The 24,152-nt window shown below is 52.1% G+C and overlaps 9 protein-coding genes across 9 annotated transcripts; 3 read left to right on the top strand and 6 right to left on the bottom strand.

Moving 5' to 3' along the window:
- Positions 1–42: 42 nt before the first annotated feature.
- On the bottom strand, positions 43–903 carry BO66DRAFT_144607 (uncharacterized protein). The gene has a single exon (XM_025642088.1). The coding sequence runs from the start codon at positions 705–707 to the stop codon at positions 276–278; it is 432 nt and encodes a 143-aa protein (XP_025508044.1). The 5' UTR covers positions 708–903; the 3' UTR covers positions 43–275.
- A 787-nt stretch (positions 904–1,690) lies between these two features.
- BO66DRAFT_388275 (uncharacterized protein) lies at positions 1,691–2,388 on the bottom strand. The gene has a single exon (XM_025646515.1). It carries the CDS (start codon positions 2,338–2,340, stop codon positions 1,720–1,722), a length of 621 nt encoding a protein of 206 aa, XP_025508043.1. The 5' UTR covers positions 2,341–2,388; the 3' UTR covers positions 1,691–1,719.
- A 978-nt stretch (positions 2,389–3,366) lies between these two features.
- On the bottom strand, positions 3,367–9,497 carry BO66DRAFT_408149 (MICOS complex subunit MIC60; the record flags this gene model as incomplete). Its single annotated transcript, XM_025649102.1, has 10 exons — positions 3,367–3,411; positions 3,443–5,788; positions 5,831–6,975; position 7,279; positions 7,534–8,853; positions 8,890–8,927; positions 8,961–9,041; positions 9,081–9,131; positions 9,191–9,308; positions 9,384–9,497. The coding sequence occupies 10 exons, from the start codon at positions 9,495–9,497 to the stop codon at positions 3,367–3,369; spliced, it is 5,259 nt and encodes a 1,752-aa protein (XP_025508042.1).
- A 1,005-nt stretch (positions 9,498–10,502) lies between these two features.
- On the bottom strand, positions 10,503–11,425 carry BO66DRAFT_313204 (Rab family GTPase; the record flags this gene model as incomplete). The annotated part of the gene is made up of 5 exons (XM_025643380.1): positions 10,503–10,850; positions 10,920–11,111; positions 11,172–11,198; positions 11,258–11,277; positions 11,356–11,425. The coding sequence occupies 5 exons, from the start codon at positions 11,423–11,425 to the stop codon at positions 10,503–10,505; spliced, it is 657 nt and encodes a 218-aa protein (XP_025508041.1).
- Positions 11,426–12,721: 1,296 nt separating this feature from the next.
- On the top strand, positions 12,722–14,278 carry BO66DRAFT_417488 (U4/U6 small nuclear ribonucleoprotein PRP4; the record flags this gene model as incomplete). Its single annotated transcript, XM_025649682.1, has 5 exons — positions 12,722–13,098; positions 13,162–13,265; positions 13,353–13,484; positions 13,539–13,834; positions 13,904–14,278. The coding sequence occupies exons 1-5, from the start codon at positions 12,734–12,736 to the stop codon at positions 14,276–14,278; spliced, it is 1,272 nt and encodes a 423-aa protein (XP_025508040.1). The 5' UTR covers positions 12,722–12,733.
- An 869-nt stretch (positions 14,279–15,147) lies between these two features.
- Positions 15,148–17,285, bottom strand: BO66DRAFT_340982 (FAD-binding oxidoreductase). The gene is made up of 5 exons (XM_025644426.1): positions 16,918–17,285; positions 16,674–16,855; positions 15,972–16,615; positions 15,557–15,878; positions 15,148–15,486 (listed from the first exon to the last, which is right to left on the bottom strand). Exons 1-5 carry the CDS (start codon positions 17,151–17,153, stop codon positions 15,197–15,199), a joined length of 1,674 nt encoding a protein of 557 aa, XP_025508039.1. The 5' UTR covers positions 17,154–17,285; the 3' UTR covers positions 15,148–15,196.
- Positions 17,286–17,769: 484 nt separating this feature from the next.
- On the bottom strand, positions 17,770–18,935 carry BO66DRAFT_434598 (alcohol dehydrogenase; the record flags this gene model as incomplete). The annotated part of the gene is made up of 2 exons (XM_025650786.1): positions 17,770–18,825; positions 18,903–18,935. The coding sequence occupies 2 exons, from the start codon at positions 18,933–18,935 to the stop codon at positions 17,770–17,772; spliced, it is 1,089 nt and encodes a 362-aa protein (XP_025508038.1).
- A 422-nt stretch (positions 18,936–19,357) lies between these two features.
- On the top strand, positions 19,358–20,898 carry BO66DRAFT_408140 (ALDH-like protein; the record flags this gene model as incomplete). The annotated part of the gene is made up of 4 exons (XM_025649100.1): positions 19,358–19,628; positions 19,696–19,741; positions 19,879–20,795; positions 20,831–20,898. The coding sequence occupies 4 exons, from the start codon at positions 19,358–19,360 to the stop codon at positions 20,896–20,898; spliced, it is 1,302 nt and encodes a 433-aa protein (XP_025508037.1).
- A 416-nt stretch (positions 20,899–21,314) lies between these two features.
- Positions 21,315–24,009, top strand: BO66DRAFT_388269 (putative phosphoinositide phosphatase (Sac1)). Its single transcript, XM_025646514.1, has 3 exons — positions 21,315–21,760; positions 21,814–23,549; positions 23,608–24,009. Exons 1-3 carry the CDS (start codon positions 21,553–21,555, stop codon positions 23,782–23,784), a joined length of 2,121 nt encoding a protein of 706 aa, XP_025508036.1. The 5' UTR covers positions 21,315–21,552; the 3' UTR covers positions 23,785–24,009.
- Positions 24,010–24,152: the final 143 nt, after the last annotated feature.

Here is a 24,152-nt window from a genome sequence, read left to right as displayed (position 1 = left end):
GAGAGGGAAAGCGGTAGCCAGTGCTCCGTAGCCGTAATAGGACGTAGTGGGGTTAACTTATTCCTTGTTAGTTATTAACTAACTTACAGACACTTACGGCATCAACCGTGACTCAGAAAATAGAGTCGATGAGTCTGTGACGGTATTGTGACTGACATGCGCGACTTGCAGCCTTGCAGCCTCTCTTCTCTTTTCTTCCACCCAAAATCAAGTACTCCAAGCTTATCTGCCTCCCTCGACACAGTACGATTACCCTGCCTCTCGCCTCTCCATAACTACAAATGTGAGCATCCCAAAATTCCAATCATGATCGAGTCCTCGAGTTCTTCCCTCCATCCCCGACCCGCCGTTGCATCTTGCAGAAACTCAAGGCCGGGCGAAAACCGCAGGCATGCAGACATGGTTGACGTGGTCTTCGTCTCGTCTCGTCTTCTCACACTGCCTGGCACCCACTGTGCCACTGCAGTGGTTGATTCCCGTACGCCTCCGTTGTTTTGACTACTGAAGAACTCTTGGTACCATGGACCTCGGATCGAGATCTCCCATCCAGTTCCGCCAGATGATTCGATCTGGTGGCATGTCGAATTATCCCTCATGACCCATGCAACCCAAAATCTAGTCCATCCATCCAACACGAAAAAAATTGTCCCCTGACAAAAGACCAGACAGGAGGGGATTGACCGCCTCCTAAAGTTTGAGTCAGTCATTGAGAGATTTTTTTTTGTTTCTATGAATGCCGACGGCGGGTTGCGTTGCGTTGACTAGACAGACGACAGCATCCCAGCCACAATGCGTTGCGTCATGCGGGTCACCAAAAAAATCGCTCGCCTGGCAGACAGGTTCCTGATCGGCGTTCTGGGCCCGGACACGAAGAGGGTGGGGAGGGATGGATAAGCCCGGAGGCCATTGAATTTCTTCTCTCCTTCCTCCCTCCCCCAAATCCATTGCGAGAGATGACGGTTTCTTGGATGATTGCATTCTTTGTCCTAAACTTATCTGAAACGGAAAATCGGTCAACACGGACTGTAACAGATGTAGATAGTCTCGCAGCAGCAGCCGCCGTCCATGTAAAGCATGGGTAATCTCCCCACCCTGGAGTCTTACACATGTATTTCTGAGGTTCCTAATTGGGTTAACCCGCTCTGACCGCCTGAGGTCATTCTGCCGGTCGTTCCTGAGCTTGTTTGGGCGGTGAAGGCAGGGTCCCGGGCTGTATGCGGCACGTGATCGCTCTTTCTTTCAACCTCCAACAACAACACTGACTGTTGCCAATGTTTATTGAGAGCCAAAGAATGATTTTAGCTGCTCATTGAGGTGCATCTTTATTCGGACTTACTTTGTGCTGCTGATAATACAAAACCTATTATGTTCAAAGACTCTGCATCTTAGGAAGTATCTGGGGTTTTGGAATGTCTCCCTTCGGAGTCTACCTCCATCTAACAAAAATACATCAATGTACTACAAAGTCTCATGAAACAGGGGCAAGAAGAATAAAAGGACAAAAGAAACATCAACCACATTGGATTTACACCGTATCAGAAAAGTCTATTGACGAGCCATGCTCAATCTCATTCAACGTACACAGCAGAGAAAACCCAATGATGCTAATGCTGACATAGGAGCCCAGTCCACCCGCAATGCATGAAATCAAAGAACCACAGGGCAAGCTACGAGACCAGCACGTAGCCCATTCCAAACAACCCTACCGACTGACCCGATTCACCTACCAGGCAAGTTCCTCCGCCGCAAAGCCCTACGAGCCGCCTCTCTCTGATCGGAGATCTCATCCACCGGCGACGCTACTCGGGAGACAGGGCACAGGCTGGGGGTGACGACGTGGACCGGCCGTCTGGCCTGCACGGTATGGACGGACTTACCGGTTTTCCAATCCCCGTGGTTCAGGATCCCATCCTCATAGGGAGGAGAGGTGCTGCGCACACAGTCTTCCAGCTCGGCATCGTTCTTGAAGAACGGCCGTCGGTTTCCGCTGCTCGGAATAGTGGGCTGTGGCTGTGGCTGTGGCTGCTGCTTCTGCTGCATTTGTGGTCTTCCTCCTGGTCGTGGTAGAGACTGAGACTGCGGTGGCTGAGGAGGCAGTGGCTTTCGCGTCACCGCTGGCGTCAGCATCATGCGCTTCTGCTGGTCGGCCACCCACCGCTGCGTCCGCTGGGAATGTACATCTTCTAGCTCTTGTCGCCGCTCCAGCTGGTCTCGCTGCCCCGGGCCGTGGCCATGGCCGTGGTGCTGTCGAATCTGGACATTGACCGGAACATAGCTCCACTCGGAACCCGACTGCGCGGCCGCAGAGGTAGTTGCTCGTGTCCGCGCATGAGCCACCATCGGGGCCTGGCCGCCAGACCCAAGGCCCGGAGATGTGTTGGTACGGACTGCTTCCCGCCTGAGAAGGTCGAAGCCTCCCGTGGACGCTTGCTGTTGCTGCTGCTGGCCGTGGTGCTTGACTGCGTTGGAGCGGCGAAGACCCCCGCCGCCACCGTCCTGCTGCTGACCTGAGTCAGTGGTGATTTTGCGACCATGCAATATGCCTTTCAGCAATGGCATTGTGAATGACGAATAGCAGTTATTGTGGGGTTTGTGTGAGATACTGTATGTGTTTTTTGGGTTGAATTTGGTGTGAGGTGTCGATCTGGAACTGTAGTAGTATATCGGATAATATACCTTGTAGACTGTAATTAGATCACGCGCGTGTGTGTGGAGTACCAAGCATGTAGTGTTCTGGTAAAAGATGAACAGCGACGAGGGGGGCGCGCGGGAGGGATCAAACGCAGCATATATATCTTGTTAGTACGGCGTACCTGAGAATTGATGCTGGTTTGAGTCATGGCGGAATAAAGGGTCGGTCGAAAATCTCCTGTAAGCTTTCCACCCTCAGGGTGACAAGAAAACAAAGCTTTTGTGCGGGAGTTTCCGTCTGTGATGAAAGGATAGTACCGACAAGCGGGCAGTGAGGTACCGTGGTCGACAGTACATGGATGAACGTGCCATGTCACTTTACCCAATTTCCACTTGTACCTCTTTCTTAGTTATAGGCTAGGTGCTTGTTATCACCATCTCTTGGCTTCACTGTTCAACGCAGATCACAAAAAGGGTCACAAGGCATCATTATTATCTAGATACTCGAAATTAAAAATGTATAGTACAAAGAAATGGAAAGTACGAAACCGAAGAAAACGGCCTGGACATTGACTGACCCGAGTCAGTCCATTTCTGCCTGTGACTACAGCCACAGAATCCATCGAACGCCCGAGAGAAATCCTCGAAAAACGCCGCGAAGCACTTTGAAAGCCATGACGATGAGCCAGACCCACCACAGCATACCAACGAGCGCCCATTCGAGCATGACAAACCCTATACGTCGGACCCAGCGCAGCCTGCGATGACGCCTGCGCATGCCTTTATCGAGGGTATCGCTCAATTGCTTGACCGCGAGGGTGCTTGTGGTGTTGAGCTGAATGCTCAGGTCTTCGGCATCTTGAGTCGCTGCCTGAACGCGAGGGCTGATGCTCTCATTGACTATCTTCTCGAGTCTGCTCAGCTGAGCATTCAGCGGCGATGACACCGAGCCCGAAAAGTTGTCCATGGCATGTCGGAAAGCACGGTTGGTCTCTTCGAACCTCTTGAGTAGTCCCTGCGCCGCGGCATCATACTCGCAGAGTCGAGTCACCCGTGGCACGGGTACGGAGGCATCACCATATGTGCGCAGAAGGAACTCAGGAGGTGGTTCGCGCACGGTGCCGGCCCGGCGGGTGATCTCCCGAGCCTTAATTCCCGAGGTGAGGAGAAGCGCTCGAGTTCGTTCAACCTCGCGTTTTCCAGGGATACCACTGACAAGCGCAGTGGAGAGACTGCGATTGGAAATACTCCAACTTCTGGACTGGGCATCTAACACAGGGCGCCTATTTTGCGACGCTGGGGAGGCTTCCACCTTGGCCTGCGCAAGACCCGTCATAGGTGGCCGGGTGAGACTGAAAGGTACAGATTGATCTTTGATCCTGCCTTTTTGGATTTGTTCCCGGATTGTATGTATTTCGGGACCGAACAGTTTCTCAAGGCGCGTGGGTGGTGCGTGAACATTTGTATTGCTTGAAAGGGAAGCGGAGAAACTCCCAACGTCCCTCTGAGAGCCGTCCATGTTGTGGTATATATTAGTGTCCGTAGTGTGACCCGGCAGATCAGTAGAATCAGAGCTTTGAAGTTGAGTGAACTGTTCCTGTCCAGCAGGTGACAATAGATGTGGCGACAGCAATGCCTGGTTGTGTGTACCGACTCTTTCCAGATTCTTGCGCGAAGGCCGAGTGCCATCATCGGCAAACGCAGGCAACCGACGTAGAAGAGATTTGGTGCCTGACGTTTTTTCGCCTTTTATCTCCTCGGCCTCATCAGCATTATCGGAGTCCGAACTGCTTAGGCTAGAATGCGAGGTCTTGCGTGCCATCGCCATCGAGTCTTTCTTCATAATACGATCGCCGACTTTCGACATCTCATTGCCTACTTTTTCGGCTATCTTTCCAGGCCCTTTGAGAATGCCGCGTAGCCTTGACTCTGTCTGAGAGGTGTCCTTCCGCATCGGAGATTGAGGCTTGAAAAGCTCATCCTGGTACGTGGATGACGTGGTCTGGTAGGTAAGGGGACTGGGTTCCAAACCAATGCGACCCGCGGCTTCGGACAAGCTATCTTGACGCACACCGTCCGTGTCTGGCACATTTTCGTCGGCGTTGTCCTTTGCGCGAATGTTGCTCTTGCTGCGCTCGTGACGCGAGCCACGGGCCCGCGCAAACCGTCCCTTAGACGGTGATGGAGACCGGCTTGATGGGGGAGATAGATTGCTCGCAATACTAGGAAAGAACCCTAACTGGGAATGAACACCAGAGGACTTGGTATCGAGAGTTGCCATGTTCGTCAAAGGATCGTAACGATCATCGATGCTCGGCACAGAGGACATAGAGCTTCGCTTCCCTTCTGATCTGGCGCGGCCTCCAGTCCTATGGCGGGGAAGTGGGCCATGGCTCGGGGTATACCTGACCCCTGTGAGACTGTCATCTTCAGAAATCGCCCCAGAGCCCCTGGTTTGGAATGCACCCAGCGTTGGCGGGTTATACTTTCCAGGAGAAGTTGTCCTGTCAGCGTGCATGTAACGGTGTAGCCGGTCATCCGCGCTGGACGTGCTCGCAGAGCTACTAAACAAGCCAAGCTTGCGACTTCCGGGCTCCAAATCTTTGACGGAGACATCGCTATCATGTGTGCTACGGCCGGAAGTCCGAAACCTGTGCCGTTGCCTTCCACGTGTACCGCTTGTCAGACTAGGATGAGCGTCGGATAGAGATGCACGGGAAATGTAATGCTCCGAGTCCATGGACTGTCGATGACGTTGCAGTTTCTCCTCCAAGCTGAGATTGGCATCATCCATACCGACATCGATCAGTATATTCGGGTTTGGATAGAGGAGGTTTCCGTCCTTGTCGACTAATTTACTCTTGTTGTGATCATCTTCAACCCACGCAGCATCGGAAAGCATTTCTGCCGGATCAATGACCCAATCCGATCGCGGCCTGCGGGCTTTGACACTGCTAGTACGGCTAGCGCGCCTCAGGCTCGAAGGAGGAGAGGCTGCAAGATGATCGATATCCAGCTGATGTTCCGAAGGCACATATTTCCTTGATTTTGGAAACGAGGGAAGTTGTAGACGTTCCACCGCGCTGTGATTGCGATGGCTGTACAACGACTCCACCGAGTCAACCCATTCATGTACCCGTTCGGTGTCAAACCATCCCTCGGCTTCAGTATCAATACTGCATCGTTCGCGAAACCTTACTTTCCGGTTACGGATACATTGGAGAGGATTGTATCTTCTGGCGGAGAGCTCGCTGTTACTCGCAACTGATACCGAGTCTGTAGCGGACGGGTCGAGATGCTCTAGAGGCGGAAGCGACGAAAGAAGCCGTAGGTATTCGGAGAGTAGCTCAAAATGACGCCGGGCCTTCTCAGCCCGGATAAGAGTGCTCTCTGAGATCCCAGAAGGCAAAGTTTCCGAATCGATCGACTGAGGCAGGAGACTGAGCACCGAGGAGGGGGTATGTGCCGGAAATCCTGCCACCCCTTCAGGGATGGTGGGCTTGCTGTAGCGATCGCTCCACTTGTGCACTGCATCGCGATGCCGGGGGCTACTGTGGCGAAGGCCGCCCACAGAAGCCATCGGTTGAATGTCAGGGTAAGGAGCAGCAGGCTGACCGACGGACACCATCCTCCGATTGCCCGGAAAGCGGTTGGAAGCCGAACGTCCTAGACTGTTCCGTGTTCGCGACTCGCTCAGATTTAGCGCGAGATTGACGATCTGTAAAGAATCCCTGTCCAGGCCCATGGCAGCCTGGTTGTCCGGCGTCTCCGTTTCTGCTTGCTCCTGGTGTTGTGCCGCATCATCGTCCGCCACATGCGAAGAAGAAGCAGTAGCCTCATCTTCAGCCGTTTGGGCCGCAGTTGAGCCCAGCTTCTGTTCCTTCTGACGACTCCACGGAAATCGCGATCGTTTCTTTGACACCTCCGGACCCGGCTCAGGAGGCTCCCGTTTCTCTTTCCGATTTGACCCCGAACGGCGGAGGAATTGGTGTTGGCTGCCCTTCAAGCTCTTGGAGCCGGGTAGGAAGGATGAGTCGACAAAGAATCCACCGGAGCCATGTGTCCGGCGCTGGGCTCCTCGACTTGTCTTATCTCCATCGCGAGAGCTACTGCCTAGCGTGCTCCCCTCCAGCTCCCCGCTCGCCCGTCCCTCGTTCATCTGCGGCTCTCTTAGTCGAAAGGTTGCGTCATGAGGATTGCTCGAAGGTTGACGAGTTTCCGACAACGTGTCATTCGGGCCAGGAGTGGGAAGGGATGCGGTGGGCGGTTCATTGGTCTTGGGCGACATTAGAACCAGGGTGACGAATTGGTGGTCCGTCCCGCCGGAGTAAATAGGGGGGTCGGCTCACAGGGTGAAGAGGACATGGAGATGCCCAAGCAAAGTGCTAAAAGTTAAACATGGCACTGTAGAGCACAGGCAAGAAACTAGGGGCAACACGAATAGGTGCACGTTCGTCGGTCTGTGCTGTCGAGACAACGTTAGTCGTACAGTAAGTACACTTCCTCCCCCCAACTGCATCATGCGGCGGAGCACGTGGAGTTGCAAACATGGCAAACAACCACTTCCGGCGGAATAGAAGTCAACAGTACCAAATGACCTTGTTACCATTTTTAATCATATATAACTACAATACTGTACAGTCTCACCCTTTTGTCATACAAAGGAAACATCTAGCATTGAGTCTAACAACGCACGTGGGAACTAGAGGTACAATTCCTGTAGGATGAGGAAGAAGAAGAGGCATGAGATACAAGAAAACGAAACAAACGCTGAGGGTATTGGTTTACTCGACCCTCAGGCACTGTAGACGCGCTTCAGTCTCGATGACCTGTAAGAACAAGATGTGTTAGCCTGAACTGCAAAAGGGAACAAGATATCATAGCCATCAGGGTTAGTCTTACCTCTAGGGCTTGCTTCACTTCCAACACTCGGCGCACTTCACCCAGCCAATCCTTGCTCAGAATCTTGGCCCAGCCCTTGAGACTGTTCATCTCACGGGCGGCACCATCAAGGTTGCCCTCTTCCAGAAGGCTCTCGGTCCGGCAGAGAACACTTTCAACATCATCGCTGCCAGCAACGGCATCCTTCTTGAACATGACCTTGCTCAGAACGAAACTGGCAGCATGGCTGGCAATACCCGCATCCTCGGGCAAGAGGCTTGCCTTACGGACCTCATCGGCTACCCGACGGAAGCGCTCGATGATCTGAGATGTGGAGGGAATACCACGCTGATAGGCGGTAGGGTTGATCGAGGCGATAGCCGCATCAACCACGGGGTCTTCAGCGGCCAACTCCTTCACGGCAACAAGCTCGCGCACGAACGGGCGAGGAACCACAGAGCGCTCAAGGACCGAGCGGACAGCGTCAACAGCAACCTGCAATTGCTGAGTCTTGAGGTTGGTGTCAATGACCTCTCTCCAGCCGGTGGTGAGCTGCTCCAGCTCGCTGACATTGGCAGTCAACTCATTGAGCTTGCTGAGGCGACCTTCACGCTCACGCTCGACCAGGTCCTTCACTTCATGTAGGTACTTGCGGTTAAGCTCAATGGCTTGCTCGACCAGCTCGTTCTTAAGACGCTGCTCAGCCAGCTCCTGGGCTCTCTGCAGCTCCGTGCGGATCTTCTCCTGGTAAGCGCGAGCAAGCTTCTCACGCTCGGCCTCGAATTCTTCGCGATACTGAGCAGCGTCGGTGGCACGGGCTTCCTCAAAGCGACGGATGAGCTCGCGCGCGGATTCGTCGAAGGTAGCGTGGGCCTGGTCAATCTCCTCCTGGGCAGCACGGCGCGCCTCTTCCCGGACAGCGATAATCTTATCGCCGATCTTCTGGAGCTCCTCCTTGGCCTTCTCAACAGGCTTGGAGAACTTCGGGGCACTCTCGTCGGCACTGATCACGGTGATGATATCGTTGAAAGTCTTCACCAATTCTTGGACAATGGCCTCATCTCCCTCGTTGACCTTGGCGAACTCGAGAGGGGTCACTGCGGGCAAAGCAGGTTGTCTGGGTTCCTCCTTCTCGACCGGCTTAGGTGCCTCTTCCTTGGCGGCCTTCGACTCCTTAGCCTTCTCGACCGCGGCGGACTTCTCCTCGGGCTTGGCAGCGGCAGGCTTGACTTGCGCTTCGCTGCCCTTGTCCTTCTGAGCGGAGCTCATGTGGGGGCCCTTCTCAGCTGACTCTTCCTCGGCAACCTTCGAGGTCAATCCGCTCTTGCTAGGGATCGTGATCTGGTTGCTCTCATCCCGACGAGTAGGGAAGCGGACCTGGCTCTTCAGGGTGTTGGGGAATCGGCGGTAGAAGTCTCGTTCTTCAAAGTATAGGACGCTCTCTTCACCATAGGGGATATATTCGGTGAAGAAGTCATGGAAGTTGTCGAATTTGAGAGCCAGGAAGATGCCACCACCGTAAGCGAAGCCTGAAGTCAGAAGCAGGTAGAGAAGGAATCGGCGGAAACGTCCACCCTTCTTGGGAGCTGGAGTGGGCACGACGGGAGGGACTTCGGAGCCTGTGATCGGATCAGTCTGCAGTTCTTGCTGTGTATTCGAGTGACGATGGCAACAGTACCCTGCTCGGTAGGCTCCGGCTTAGGAATGACAACCTCCGGGGGCACAGGCGACGCGGAGGACGGGGTAACAGGAGTGGGAGCACCAGTAGTAGGGGGTCTAGCATCGGCAAAGAATCTCTAGTGAGAGTGAAAGACATATTAGTGACCAATCTGCCATTGATGATCCGCAAACTGAGGATGCCGTCACCGTACCTGATTCGAGAACCGGCTGCTTGCTCCAGCTCTGGACAGCCATTGCGCGGCCGTCCTTTGGCGAGCGGAGGACAGTAGCACCTGGCGTCCCGTGGCAACAGAAGAGCGCAGCATCGTGGGCCGCACTACTGTGAAGGAAAGCGCTGGGAGCGAGAGAAGTTGAGGGGTTGATGTTGACGAAGGTGAAAACGCGGACCGGAACTGGAACTGGGATTAGTAGGTGCTTTTACGATCCGCTCCGATCCTGCACCGCCAAATAGTGGCTCAGTCAGCTCGGCCTTGGTCGCACCGCCCGCCCGCTTCTACTGTCACGACATTACAACTTGTATAGTTCATCATGAGAGCAGTGTCACTTACTATACTTGTTTCGTACCCGCTGAATGAGTTTACCATAGTCTAGAAAAATATGGTCAACATACAGCTATTGTGAACTTTTCTTGTTCGACCTCTGATTGCGCCGGTAAAGAGAGCCACATGTGCGCAATTCGAGATCAAATACGTCATCCCAAGACCAAGGAAGATTATTGAAATATTATATAGGCATAGCATACTGAGAAACTCTGAGGGTAAAAAAAAACAAAGGAAAACGAGAAGGAAAACAGCAGCTCAACCCATAACAAAGGATACAGACGCCAGCAATAGGAAAACACAGAGGGAACAAATTGAAACACCGAATACCCTAAGCTATCTCCTGCAACATGGAGTCGGCTTCACCAGAGCCAATTGTACCCGTGTACATGGCCAGAGTTGGGTGTCACAAGTGGCATGGACAGACCTCGAGAGAATGGGAAGGCCTTGAGAAGTGGGCGACAGAACTGTAAAATAGCTGCTCGGATTGGGGGCCACAACGAGAAACCGGTTGATGTTGCGTGTCAAATCCAGGCCGCCAGAAATTCGGCTAGGGATGCCGGATAATCATCTCTTGAGAAACATATAGCGACCATGCTCAGCTGCCGATTGAAGTCGTCAGGGTTTGCACTGGAATTAAAGGTAAAGCTCAGGCAAGAGAAGCACGTCTTTCGCATCTAGACAAACCAAACCAACGAAAGCTAAAACACCCATGGGTAGAGAGAAGGCATCACAATGCTAGAGTTGAAAAGGCAGGGTTGAGGGCGATATCTAGCAGTTGCAGGCGCCGGCGCCCTGAGTGCCAGGGGCTTCTGGTCGCAAATCGACACCGGGCCGGGGGGCAGCTCGCAGGTTCCGTGGGCCTGCCTGATCGAGAGGCAGCTTTTTCGCAATAGCGGTGAACAATTCTCGCACATTAGATGACGTCTTGGCCGACGTTTCGAAGAAGAGCAGACCGGCTTCACGTGCATAGGCCTCGGCATCAGCGGTCGCGATCGCGCGCTTGTCGGGATTCTCTGTTACAAGATCGAGCTTGTTGCCTGCAAGAGCGATGACGATGTTTTCGTTCGCTTGCCTCTGTAGCTCCTTCACCCATGACTTGGCCTTATCCAACGACGACTGTTCCATCATATCCACATTAGCATTTCCGCGCGATCATGCTGGTCCGAGAGCACATAGAGGCCGTACCGCTTGAGTAATGTCGTACACAACAACAGCGCAGTTCGCGTTCCGGTAGTACATGGGAGCCAAGGACTTGTATCTCTCCTGACCGGCGGTGTCCCATATTTCGAACTTGACCGTCGTGCTTTCGTCCAGGGAGATTGTCTGTGTGAGGAAGGCGGCGCCAATAGTCGACTCGCGGTAATCATCGAATTGATCCTATCCCATATGAGCTCCGCCCCTGGGGGTCAAGAAGAAGCCCTCTGGCTGTAAACCAACCTTAACAAATCTGAGGACTAGCGAACTCTGCCAAGTAATGAGAACATCAGCGACGGCCCGAACAATGAATTCAACGACTTATTCACCTTTCCAACGGCACTTTCTCCTGTTTCAAACATAAATCATAAGTCAGTCTTCATTTTCCGACGAATTTGAGTGGGGTTATAGTCAGGGGGAAGCTAACCAAGCAACACCAGCTTGAACTGAGCGAATCTGGCACCGGGACGGGCGCCTGCTGCGGCTCTGGTGGCCATAGTGAACGGAGGTGGTAGAACAACTTTGAAAAGTAAAAAAAGAGAAGAGGCAATAATGTAGTGGTCGGTGGAAGCGTGGCAGAAGAACTCGACCCGGAGTGGAAAGTTCAAGAATGCAAGAAGAGATGAAGATAATGGAAAGGCGGGATCGGGACGCTGGGGGAGGTTTGATGGCGGCCTGCCGTCGACGGCGGTGGTTGAGATGACGAAGGGGGTTCAGCCACACCTGGCTTAAGCCGACTGGCCCATGTGCGGGGCGGTGCGGCGTCTGCTTGTATGTGCAGGAGTGGTATGTATACTTACAACAATTTCTCTGCAAATCGCCCCATATGGCAGCTGCTACTTTTGTAAGGGCTCTCCATTGATACCTCGTGACATTGACTACACTAGACTTTTAAACATGAATCATCTATGCTCGTTATTCCTTACTGGCTATTCTAGCTGCTACATGGGAAACTGCCACTGCTAGGCGGAATTACATGGCAGAATGTTTAGAAGCGGAGCTGGCGGGCAGAAAGCCGACAAGGCGGGCTCTTGAGGCAGAATGTCAGGTACATTCATTCCTGCTACCATCTCCAAGACTATGACCATAAACCTCCTTCATCACTTTTTTGCATCTCTCCCAGCCCACTGTATAGTGGTTTCCGGGATATTGGTCCCCAAACCAGGGTTCTTGTTGTACTGTACGGGCCTTCGCCAACCCAGTAGTCAGCGAAAGCTTTCTACGCGCTGGTCGGATATACACAGGTACATTGTAGTGCAGACATGATAATGGGAGTGGTTTTCTAGATTCCTGGTGTTTGGGTGGGGATCTTTATAAGGTATAAATCGGAAAGCATACTGTACAATATCTTGGCCATCAAAAATTGAATCCTTTTCCATTCTCTTTCACCCCGCGATTGCAGAAATCCAAAGGTATATATTTACTCTCACTATGAGCCGCAATTTGGCGAGGGGCTTTCAGAGTGCCTCTCTGCCTTGATACGATTTACTGGAGCTCCTCTTGAAGGGATGGTGATCACCAATGGCGCCATTGAGGGCCCTATTTGGATGAATGCAACAAGGACAGTCTGCAAGTTGATCGAGAATACTGTGAGTTTGTTGATCACAATCACAGATTGGCTTGGGGCTAACTCTTCTAGATTTCGCAGATCACTACCGCGGATATCCAGTAGGGGCTGTAAGTACCACCCGGTTTCTTCTAGCAGAGGGAATAAATAACACTAGCATTTCTCCTTCGCTCTCATCTGCAGCTTTCCTGTTTCCACTGCTTGTTCTCACTTCCTGTCATATAAATTCGGGGTTCTAATGTACCGATCTTCAAGATACCCTAGCATTCCGTTTGCTTCTCTGAAGTGGCTAGCCTCAAAGCGACCACTGCTCTCTGTCTCTTCTGACCCATTATACTTTCTCGCTCCAAAAAGACCTGGGAGTTATCTTCAAGGACCAGCGATGTCCTCTTCTCAGTGGACATCTGTGCCACGGGATTTTCCATCTTCTGGCTTTAAGTTACTTGACTCGTCCGTACATATTGAAGAAGAGACGTTACCTACATATCAAGCCCAAAAATATTATCCAATCCAACAGGGGGAAGTACTCAACAATCAACATCAGGCATCAGCTAAGTTAGGCTACGGAGTCACGTCCACTGTATGGTTTGGTCGTGACTTGGTGTAAGTACATGCAATCCACTGTACTTTTTGATTTTTCGGGGGTTTGTTGATAATGCGATACAGTAATTCCAGCTATGTTGCTTTGAAAATATACGTGACGGGCGAGAATAGAAATGATGAACTGAACATTTATAAGCATTTGAATTCAGTGGACTGGGAACATCCCGGTAAAAGATTCATTTGAAAATTATTCGACCATTTTATTATCACGGGTCCCCATGGCCAACACATCTGTCTCGTTCACGAGCCTCTAGGGATAAGTGCGAGTGAGCTGCTGGAGTGGATCCCTGGCAAAGCAATGACTCTGGAGGATATGAAGGTCTGTACCCGACAGTTACTGGTGGTGTTGGACTTCTTACATTCTGTAGCTGGTGTGATCCACACGGGTACGCGTTGATTCCTCCTGGGTTTTAAAGATATTGGGAGGCTGACTTGCACAGATCTCCAGCTAAAGAACTTGCTTCTTCCCACACCAAAGCCAGAGGCGCTTTCTAACTTCGAGGAAGAGGAGATAAGAAGACCATCGGCACGAAAGGTGCTTCATGACCGTACAATCTACACGTCCGCCCGCTTCCCTCCTGGAGACGGACTGCCGCTTCTCAGTGATTTTGGCGAAGCTCGGCTTAGCAACAAGAAGCATACTGAAGATATCATGCCAAATCCTTACAGGGCGCCTGAAGTGATTCTGAGAGCAAGCTGGGATTATAAAGTTGATATCTGGAATATCGCTATGGTTGTAAGGACACTACGTTTATTGAACAGTCGTTTAATTGTGATTTATTGGGTCTGAGAATATGCTAATCAGTATGCTGAAGGCATGGGATATCGTGAGCTCCTCGACACTCATCAAAATCCAGATGGCATATTTGATGATCGTGCCCACCTTGCAGAACTGGTTGCACTCCTAGGATGTCCACCACCTGACTTCCGTGAACGAAGCCATCTCAGTTCTGTTTTCTGGGACGACTCCGGCACCTGGAAAGAATTAGCACCGATTCCTGATATCACATTCGAATCTTTAGCTGCCAATATCAAGGGAGAAGACAAGGACGGGTTCCTACGATGGATTCGACGGGCTTTGCAATGGAACCCTTCTGACCGACCGACAGCTCTGGAGCTCTTGTATGATGAGTGGTTGATGAAGGGACTTGAACAAGGGAAACGAGAGAGAAGCCACTAAACCTTAACTGCATTTTCCTCTTTCTTATCTATCTTCGGTGTAATCAGTTGTTGCTCTCCTTACTTCTGTACTCTGCTCACTATATTTCTTAGAGATGCCGAGTACATTTTAACTTCTCTTTATAGTAGAGAGAAGGATACAGAGACAGAGCTCCTAGACACATCCACATAGTCTTGCCAAGGCCCCTTACCAATAATGTAACGAAGTACGGTATTATTGTTGAAAGCTATCTCTGGAATGATACAATGCGTGATATAATACATTTGGAGAATCTTTTTGTACAAACTCAGAAATGGATTGCCGCATGTTCCGATACACGCTGGCCACGAGCCTTATCTAGGGTCACACAGACCCGATCCAGGCAGACGCAACGATCGTCACGCTCTACAATTTCTTCCTCTTTTCTGCAAGGGAGCTCCCGGGACTTCGGGAGACCTGGCCCAACAACGCTTGCAAGTGGTCCAGTGTCGTTTCAGGGCATCAGAACGGCTTCGCTTTCAAACATGGCAGGTGACGGCGATGTAGTACTGGGGGTGAAGAAGAGAAGCAAGCGGGGGAGGGAGGCGCTGGCGCAGGCGATCCAATTAGTTTGTCTGGGATATTTCCCGGACAAGGATTGATTTTGGATTCAAACTAAGATGCAGTACTTCACTACATGATGTAGAATTACATTGCTTGAATAAGTCAAGAGTTCCTGTTTTTCAATGGACAAAATAGATTGTACGAAAGACACGTGGGAATAGAAGGGCCAACCCTGTCGAATTGAAGTCTTCCCAAGTTCGTCGGAATGATCATTGAAAAGCCGACATGAAGTAAGTGGGTGGGCAATGACATGTACAATGAATGAGTAAAAAATACATACTCAGTAGCCCAGCTACTGCTCGACAATCCACAGCCCATCAATGAAACCATCTCTCCTTACAACTTTGCCTCCCGCTCCTTGAGATATTGCGCCGGCCACACACCTGACTTGCCTGGGGCGAGGATCCCCTTCGGATCCAGCGCCTGTTTGATGACCTCGTGAACCTTCAGTAGACTGCCATTGTTCCAGTTGTAGGTCCCCATCACCTGGTCCATGACCGCCAGATGGGTCCGGTACTCTCCCCAACCGCGATCCGCACAGTCGGCAATCAGTCTTTTGATCAAAGTGAGCGCTTTGTTCCGCTCCACCGGCGAGGTTCTATCGTACACAATGCACACAATGTGGTCTAAAGGCAGTTAGATCTGGAGTTCAAGGTAGGAGAGAAAGACAGGCGCGGGAATGAGGGGACAACTCACGCATCTCTCGCATCCCAACGGTAAAGGTACCTAGAAAGTCCAGGCCGACCTCTTGACACCGCTGCTTGGTCAGGAGATATTGCGCCATAGCGTCGTCCCCGGTCACTTTGGCAATCGGGGAGAAAAACAGATGGGCTCCGTTCGGTACCCAATTCACCCACTTGAGTTCCTCGTAGGTGGGAATCCCCTGCATCGTTAAGTGACGGATGCGCAGCACCGAGTTCTCCGGGGTCTCCTCCGGGAAATAGAATCCGGCTCCGGGTATTGTGGAGAAGGCCGCTTTGATGGCTGCCCAGAGAGTCTGGCGAATCGGTTCAGGTCCCTTTGGAGGTTTTTGCGGTGGGTTAGTTTCAGGACGACCTGGTCACCGAAGTGACGGGCGTAGATTGAAGGATCGAGGGCAAGCAAGACCTACGTAGAGCGCCCCGTAAAAGTTCCACCGGCCCAAATTCAGCTTCTTCGCAATCGCATCCAGCGCCTCGTCGGACAGCGGACCATCGATGTCAGTATACACGGTTCGAGGGGCCAGAACGGCAGCATCAAGCAGAATGTGGCGGATGGTGGGCACGTTCTGGAGGGTCATGGTGAGGCGCAAGGGCCGGATGATATCGACCGCGCGGTGCAGATCCTCGTCCCTGGGCAGGGTGATCAGATAGGACTGATACCCGCCGGGATTGGGCATGAGCCACATCCCAATCTTGGTGACCACACCCAGGTTAGACTGCGTGAACAGGCCATCCAAATAGGGACCAAACCCGTAGGGGAACAGGGCGGCGGTCGGATTCCAGGGCCGGGTTTCGGGCTTCTTGGACTCAGAACCGCCACGGCTCTCGGGGTGCGGCAGGGCACCCATGCCCGTGCGCACCAGTTCTCCGGTTGGCATTACCACCTCCATCCCTGAGTGCATCATGTAGTGATCTCCATACGGGGTATATCCAACTCCCCGCTCCAGCATGTTTCCTAGGATCGACCCCCCACCGAGATCGGGGACATCAATCCATACTTTCTCACGCAGATTGTGCTGAACGAGGTAGTTATGCAGGTCATGGAAAGTGACACCTACATATCAGAGAAGGTTAGTCTGGGAGAAGAATTTATGCAGTTGGGACTCTCCCACCTGGCTCCACAATACAGTAGGCCCCAGCAACATTGACCTCCAGGATCCGATTCATATTCTTCCCCATGTTGAGGACGACAGATCCCCGAACCCGAGGGGCAGCACCCCCATATCCCGAGTTTCGACCAATCGAAACCGGCCACAGTGGGACTCGAAATTCATTGGCGAGGCGTACAATCGCTCTGATACGATCCAATTAGTCGGCGTATTGTACGTAGGGTCAAACAGTTGGTGGAAGACTCACTGAACATCTGCCACATCTCGGGGTGCGACGATAGCTGAGGCGAGGAAGGTGTCAGGGGCCAGAACAGGATGAGGGTCAACAGAATATTGAGGATTCATATATGACCCCGGATCTAATTGTTCCTTCGTCGTGATCACATCGACGTTCCCCGCACCAACGACCGAGAGTACCTTGTCCAAAAAGATATTGAATACCTTGGCACTCAGCCCAGGAGGGAGTGCTAATGGTTCAAACATTGTGTATAGCTGATTTCTGTGGATTGATTGATTGCTGAATGCTCATCCAGGCTGAACTCCTATGGTCGAACTGGTGGAGGTGATAAGCACTTTTTCTATTCCATCGAAAAGTGAATAAGAGGAGGAACCGGGTAAATTTAAATGTAATGTAAGCATATTTGGGGGAATTAATGGTGAGAACGATGGCGCAGGCATAACATGGGAATGTATAGGGTAGAGTCTTCATCGCCTACGTAACCTAGTGCAGTGCTGAAGATCAGCATCCTGTGGGGGTCGAAGCGGGGATCCGCTAGAAGCGGGGGGTGGGAATTTCCTGCTGCCCGCCACGGCTGCGATAGGCGGAGGGGGCATTAAGTTCCGGCCCAGTACCAAGGTATCTGGATACTGACTCCGTAGAAACGCTGCAAATCGCTTAAGGATTCCGTTCCCGAGTGTGTCCAAGAAGGGTTGGTCATCTAGGTCAGCGTATTACCCAGTATGAATTACTAGGTATTGATCAACATGTAAGCGTGTTTTGCGATTTCATAATTACAGTTTCTCTTCTATCGTTGTGCGGATTGTGACAGACTAATACCTAGTCTAGATTATTATCATGAATATGACTACCTACTTCCTGTTATATACAGGTACTCATACTCGCTTGAATCGCGTCATCCCCCAAGCGTACCACCAATTTCCCAGGCAGCTGATTGACCTGCCTCGCGTAATTGTTGAGGTCGACCAAGTCTATAAGTACAGTCCGCGGCTTTACCAGACCGCGGAGGACAAATTGAACCGCCTCAAGGACATCCCGGCGATCCCCGGTGATGCTGCCGACGAATCGAATACCATAGTCAATCAGAGTGAGGGGGTGAAAGGAGACTTTCGACGTCGGTGGGGGAATCCCCACGGCGACCAGGACTCCAAAGTAGGCTAAGCACGGCAGGGCATCCTCATACGCGGTGGCGGCCCCGGCACAGACAAGTACAGCAGCACAGAGATCACCGCCCGTAGCGCGAAGGAGATTGGCTCGGAGATCTGGCTTGGCCTCCTCATAGTCAAGATAGACATCAGCCCCCGCCTCCAGACAGATGGCTCTTTGTCGAGGGCCGCCCCCGCCGTCAATGGCCACCGTCCGATACCCCATGGCCTTGGCATATTGCACTGCCAGGGAGCCCACGCCGCCTGCTGCCCCGGACACACCGATCCACGATCCGGGAGTGACGTTGGCTACCTTGAGGGCCTTGTAAGCTGTTACCCCTGCGCACATGATCGGGGCCAACAGTTCGCTGGGACTCTCTTCAGGCAGAGGCACCAGGTACCGTTCCGGAACGACAGCATATCGCGCCAGCGTGCCGGCCACATCTCGGCCACTGAAGACCTGGGTGGTGCATCTGGTTTCGCCCGCCCCCGCGCTCATGCAGTTGGGACACGCGCCACAGGCATCGCGAATCCAGCCAATTCCAACTCGCTGGCCTACCGCCGCCGCTCTAGCTTCACACATGGCGCCTACGGCCACGATTCGGCCAATTCCCTCGTGGCCTAGGATGGTGTTGCAAGGGCCGAGATGTCCGCGGGCGAGCGACAGATCGGTAACGCAAAAACCTGTCACTTCCAGGCAAACAAGGACTTCCCGAGGTTGGATGGTTGGAATAGTTGCGGTCGTTATTGTAAAGGTGAAGTCTGCTCCTTGCTGTTTGAAGATAGTTAGTAGTGTTTTACCAATGCTCCTGAGGAGGGGGGCTATAAGTTGATAGGCTGCATACTTACATTTTTGAGAATCGCTACCGGCTGCTCCGCCATTGTGGTTTCACGTATGACTTGATGCCCAGAGCTGGAAGCAATGATCAAATTGGAAGATATCTTAAGCCTTGCACCTGGAATACATATGAGGTTCATCTTTATGTTGTTCCGAGGCTGGGTAGTGGAACGGCATTTTCCCACTTCCGCCCCACCGAACAAGCCGTGCAGACAAGGCGGGGGTGTGATTTTCCCGCATGGCTCCCGCCCCGCTGGTGGGGATATCCCGCCGCTAAGTTAGTCCATCTAGTATAAAATCTATGATCTCTCTGCTATCCAATGCTTTCGGATTTTTTTCTTTGCATCTTCCTCTTCCCATTTCTGCCTTGGGTCTTTTCTCTCTATTTCAAGATAGGCATAGAGCACTCCGATTCTCTGCAGTAGAACGGTGTGCGGCTACCATCAAAGCGTTGACTGGGGTTACAATGTTCTCTAACATCATCCGCTCGGAACAACGACATGGGGGAGACACAGTGACAGTCACCGATCCTCGAACCCTCACCGAGCTATGGCCGGTCTCAGTGGCCACGGAGAACGACTTAGACGAGGCGGTACAGGCAGCCCGTGAGGCCTTCCCCATCTGGAAAGCCCGGCCTCTGGAAGATCGACAGCAATGTCTGCACCGGATAGCAGATGAGCTGGAGAATCGACAAGACGAGCTCCGTCCTATTCTTTTCCAAGGAGTCAGGCAAGTCGGTATGCGAATTCCCCCTTTGACCCTTGCTGTGTTAGGGGACTGGCTAATAGAGGCCGGCGTTGTTAGAGATTCTGGCGAATATTGAGATTGACGATGCCTTGCGGTTCTTCCGGTTTAATGGTAAGAACAAAAGAAAACAAAGACTCTATTTCTTTCTCTCTCTCTCTCTCTCTCTCTCTCTCTCGGAGCAAGACCAACGAATTGGGGATTCAAGACGCCCAGTCATGTCCCGATAAGATCGAATATGAGGTTGGATCCGTCCGAATTGTCTCCACGTATGGGCGTGGTCGGCGCCATATGCCCGTGGAACTTCCCGCTGGTGCTGGCGGTGGCCAAGATAGCAGCAGCCCTGGTGATGGGCAACTGTGTGATCGTAAAGCTCTCCCCAATGACCCCGTACGCGACTCTGAAATTCGTCGAATATGCACTAGATCTCCTTCCCAAGGGGGTACTCCAGGCGCTAAATGGGAGCAACGAGGTCGGGGCGCGCATGACCACCCATCCGGGCATCGACAAGATCAGCTTCACCGATTTCACCGCCACAGGCTGCCGTATAGCAGAAAGCGCGGGGCGGTCGCTCAAGCGCGTGACCCTGGAGCTCGGGGGCAACGATGCCAACATCGTCTGCGCTGATATCGAAGTGGACGAGGTAGCCGCCCGAGTGGCCCAGGGGTGCTTTTTTTATGCGGGTCAGATGTGTGTGGCCATCAAGCGAGTCTACGTCCACCGCGACATCCTGCTGCAGTTCCGCTCCGCCTTCATCGCTGCAGTTCAAAAGATCGTCATCGACCGCGCGGCCGAGCACTCCCCGCTATTCAGCCCGCTGCAGAATCGCATGCAGTACCAGATTGTTCAAGACTTCCTCGCTGATAGCGCCAAACAAGCCCACACCTTCTCTGTGGGCGGCCCCGATCGCGACGAGGAACCGCTGCCGGGGCTGTACATTTCCCCAACCGTGGTGGACCGTCCGCCCGACAATGCCCGCATTGTCCAGGAAGAACATCTTGGGCCCATTATCCCCATTCTTGAGTGGTTCGACGAGGCCGAGCTCATTTGTCGCGTGAATGCCACCGAGAGCGGGTTGGGTGCCTGTGTTTGGGCGCTCGATATGGCGACGGCGAAGTGCATTGCACGCCAGCTGGAGGTCGGAACGGTATGGCTCAATAGTTTCACCCTCATGGATACTTTTCAAGTTGGAAAGAAAGTGGAATCGGAGGTGAATGGGGATGTCAGGGTCTGCTGTCATACTGCCATACTCAAACCCTTTAGTTTTACAAGTGAAGTTGAGAAACCATCAGTCACTCACTTCGTTCCTTGTTTGACGCCGCGGCGGACGCCGTCATATTCGCCCAGTGGTCATTCAATTAGTATGACGATATTTAAGAAACCCCAAAAGAAAGGTTATAAAATTTCAACGAAATCCTATTAAGATGTATCATCTTACGGTGTACCCATAGAATAGTCACATTAAAGCTTTATCTTTTTGTTAAAAATAGGCAGGCACCAATTTACTGGTTATGTTACCGTAACTTAACTTATGCCCCCGCCGCTTACTAAGTAGAAAGCGGCGCCCCCAATTTAGCCTAGACCTAAAGCAGAAAAGGGAAGTGACTTGAATTCCCGCAGTGTTGGCCTGTCGGACTAAAGTACCTGTAGTACACAGTACAGTACACTGCCTTTCCACACCCTTTTCTTGGAGATCGTCATCATCACATTCAAACACCTTCTCCTCCCGCCTCCTCCCACTTTCGAATTTACTACCTTCCTGCCTTGACTTTTGAGTCTTCCTTTCCTTAACTACAGTTCTTTTCACATATCATATCTTCCGCGCTATGCGCTAGGGTTCATAACTCACTCTTTCTTGTTTCTTTGATCGCTTCCCACTTCCAGACAACTGCTCCCTTACGGGTTAACTTCAAAGTCATGGCTGCCTCCGTTTTACCATTTCGCGACATCAATCTTCACGCTTCGTCCACTCACTATGCCTTCACTTCTCCCTCGTCACCTAATGCCCCTACCCTTGTTGTCGAGCGTCCAACCGGTGACTTGCGTCTCACAAATGGCACCCTTTCTGGTGCGAAGCGTATCTCTAGTATCGCTGGTATACTGGGCATCATCAAGTTGAAACTAGGTATGTTCACCGTCGCGCTATAGTTCTTGAGGGCTTGCTACTGATTGTACTAGACAAATACATCATCGTCATCACCAAGGCTCAGCCCATGGGCAGGCTACGTGGCCACATGGTATACAAGGTTGCGGCGACCGAGTTCCTCCCCCTGCGCGAGCGCCCTCTACATGATTCCGATGAAGATACATATCTGGCACTGTTGAAGGAACACCTTCGTACTGGACCCATGTACTTCTCCTACGCCCTGGACATCACCAACAGCTTCCAGCGTCAATCACAGAGTGATCTTAGCCTGCCTATGTGGAAGCGAGCGGATGACCGCTTCTTCTGGAACCGCTTCATACAATCCGATTTGATCGACTTCAGCCTTGGAGAACATGATACGACTGGTGTGCGGCTCGGCCCACAGCCAGGTGTTGATCCGTATATCCTCCCCGTCATGTTCGGCATGTTACGGATAACCCCGGCAAAGGTCAAGTCAACGTCGTTCACATTTGCTCTTGTTACGCGGAGATCCAGATATCGTGGAGGCACAAGATATTTCTCACGTGGCATTGATGATCAAGGTCATGTCTCGAATTACAACGAGACCGAGCAAATTGTCATCCTGAATGACGCAACGGGTGGTCTTTCTGGTTTCGCCGGAGGTCAGTCTCTAGCGAAGGAGAAGTTAGGTGGCTCTGGCCAAGACCTCCAGGTAATGGCGTTTGTGCAAACCAGAGGCAGCGTTCCCGTGTATTGGGCCGAAGTCAACAATCTCAAGTATACACCGAAGCTTCAAGTCCGTGGGGTGGAGACTGCTGTTGATGCGGCCCGCAAGCACTTTTCCGAGCAAATCCGACTATATGGCGAAAACTACTTGGTTAACCTGGTGAATCACAAAGGTCGGGAAGAACGAGTCAAGAATGCTTACGAGCAGTTGGTCCGTATACTAGTGTCGTCCTCTACCGAACACACCGAGGCAGATGACGCAACATCGGAAAAGCTGCACGCTGTTGAGCCCGGTCTCAGACAAAACGAGATGGATAGATTACATTATATCTACTTCGACTTTCACAATGAGACGAAGGGACTCAAATGGCATCGTGCAGAGCTGTTGCTAGATCGGTTGATGGACGGACTCACTCGGGGTGGCTATTTCCGGGGAGTGGAAGACCCTGGTGTCCCTGGTGGACAACTGGACATCCGATCCTCGCAGACCAGCGTCGTCCGGACCAACTGCATGGACTGCCTTGATCGCACAAATGTGGTGCAGAGTATGCTGGGGCGTTGGGCCATTACGCGTCAGCTCATCGATGCTGGAGTTTTACGCCCAGGAGAGGCTGCAAACGACGACCGTGAGTTCGAAAATCTCTTCCGCAATATCTGGGCCGACAACGCGGACGTGGTCTCAAAATCCTACTCTGGCACGGGCGCACTCAAAACCGATTTCACTCGCACAGGAGAGCGTACCCGCGCAGGCATGTTGCAGGATCTGAACAATTCTATTACACGCTATGTGCGAAACAACTTCTTGGACGGTCCCCGACAAGATGGCTTTGATGTGTTCCTGGGTGCCTATCTCCCTCCCGACTCTACACTGGGTAGCCTTCAGCTCTTCCTCGATCGCCGACCGCTCATCATCCAGTCAATCCCATACATCTTTGCTGCTGGGGTTTTTATGATCCTGGTCTCAACCTTCACAAGACGCCTACCAGACTCCACTGTGTGGCCACTGCGCTTGTTCGTTATCTTCTGGCTTGTTGTCAGCGCCTGGTGTGCCCGATTTATACTTGCCCATGGGATGCTTTATGTAAGTCTTGGTGCTACACCTTCCAATGTGGTCTTCGGTACTAACGCAAGCGCTCCAGGTAAATTGGCCAAAATTAAACACACCCGCAGCTGGCTCTGAAGGGTATCAAGATGCGCTTATCAAGGCTCGCACGGATCCGATCATCGGCCAGTGGCTTCCTGTCAGAAGACACCAGCGAGGCTACAGCAACGCAAGGCTGGTTTTCTTGGAGGAAGGAAAAACAAGGATCGAGTAGTCCCTGAATAGGCCTTTTATTGCACTACTTCTTGCGCTACATTTTATAGAATATTTACTTGTCTACCTTTCTATAGTGTATATCTAGCCACACACGTCTTCTACCCCTTTACATCCACACCCTGCTTACACTTTTCCATGCTTCAATAACACCTTCTCGTTACATCTTGTCTCTGCCAAACTAGGATCATTACCAGCAACACTTAATTGTCAAGTTTGAAGTTTCCCATTGCACTTCTCACATGTAAGAATCAAGGTGTAAGATTGTTTCGTGGATAATGGTTTGAGATGTCTATCTATTACTCACGTGACCTTATCGGGAGCCCGAACTCGGACCTACCGGCGCTTGATGACACTACTCCGACTGCG

Source organism: Aspergillus aculeatinus, assembly GCF_003184765.1.
Source record: "Aspergillus aculeatinus CBS 121060 unplaced genomic scaffold BO66scaffold_4, whole genome shotgun sequence".
Lineage (NCBI taxonomy): Eukaryota > Fungi > Ascomycota > Eurotiomycetes > Eurotiales > Aspergillaceae > Aspergillus > Aspergillus aculeatinus.
The sequence above is the reverse complement of the archived record's forward strand: the minus strand, read 5'-3'. Positions and strand labels throughout refer to the sequence as shown.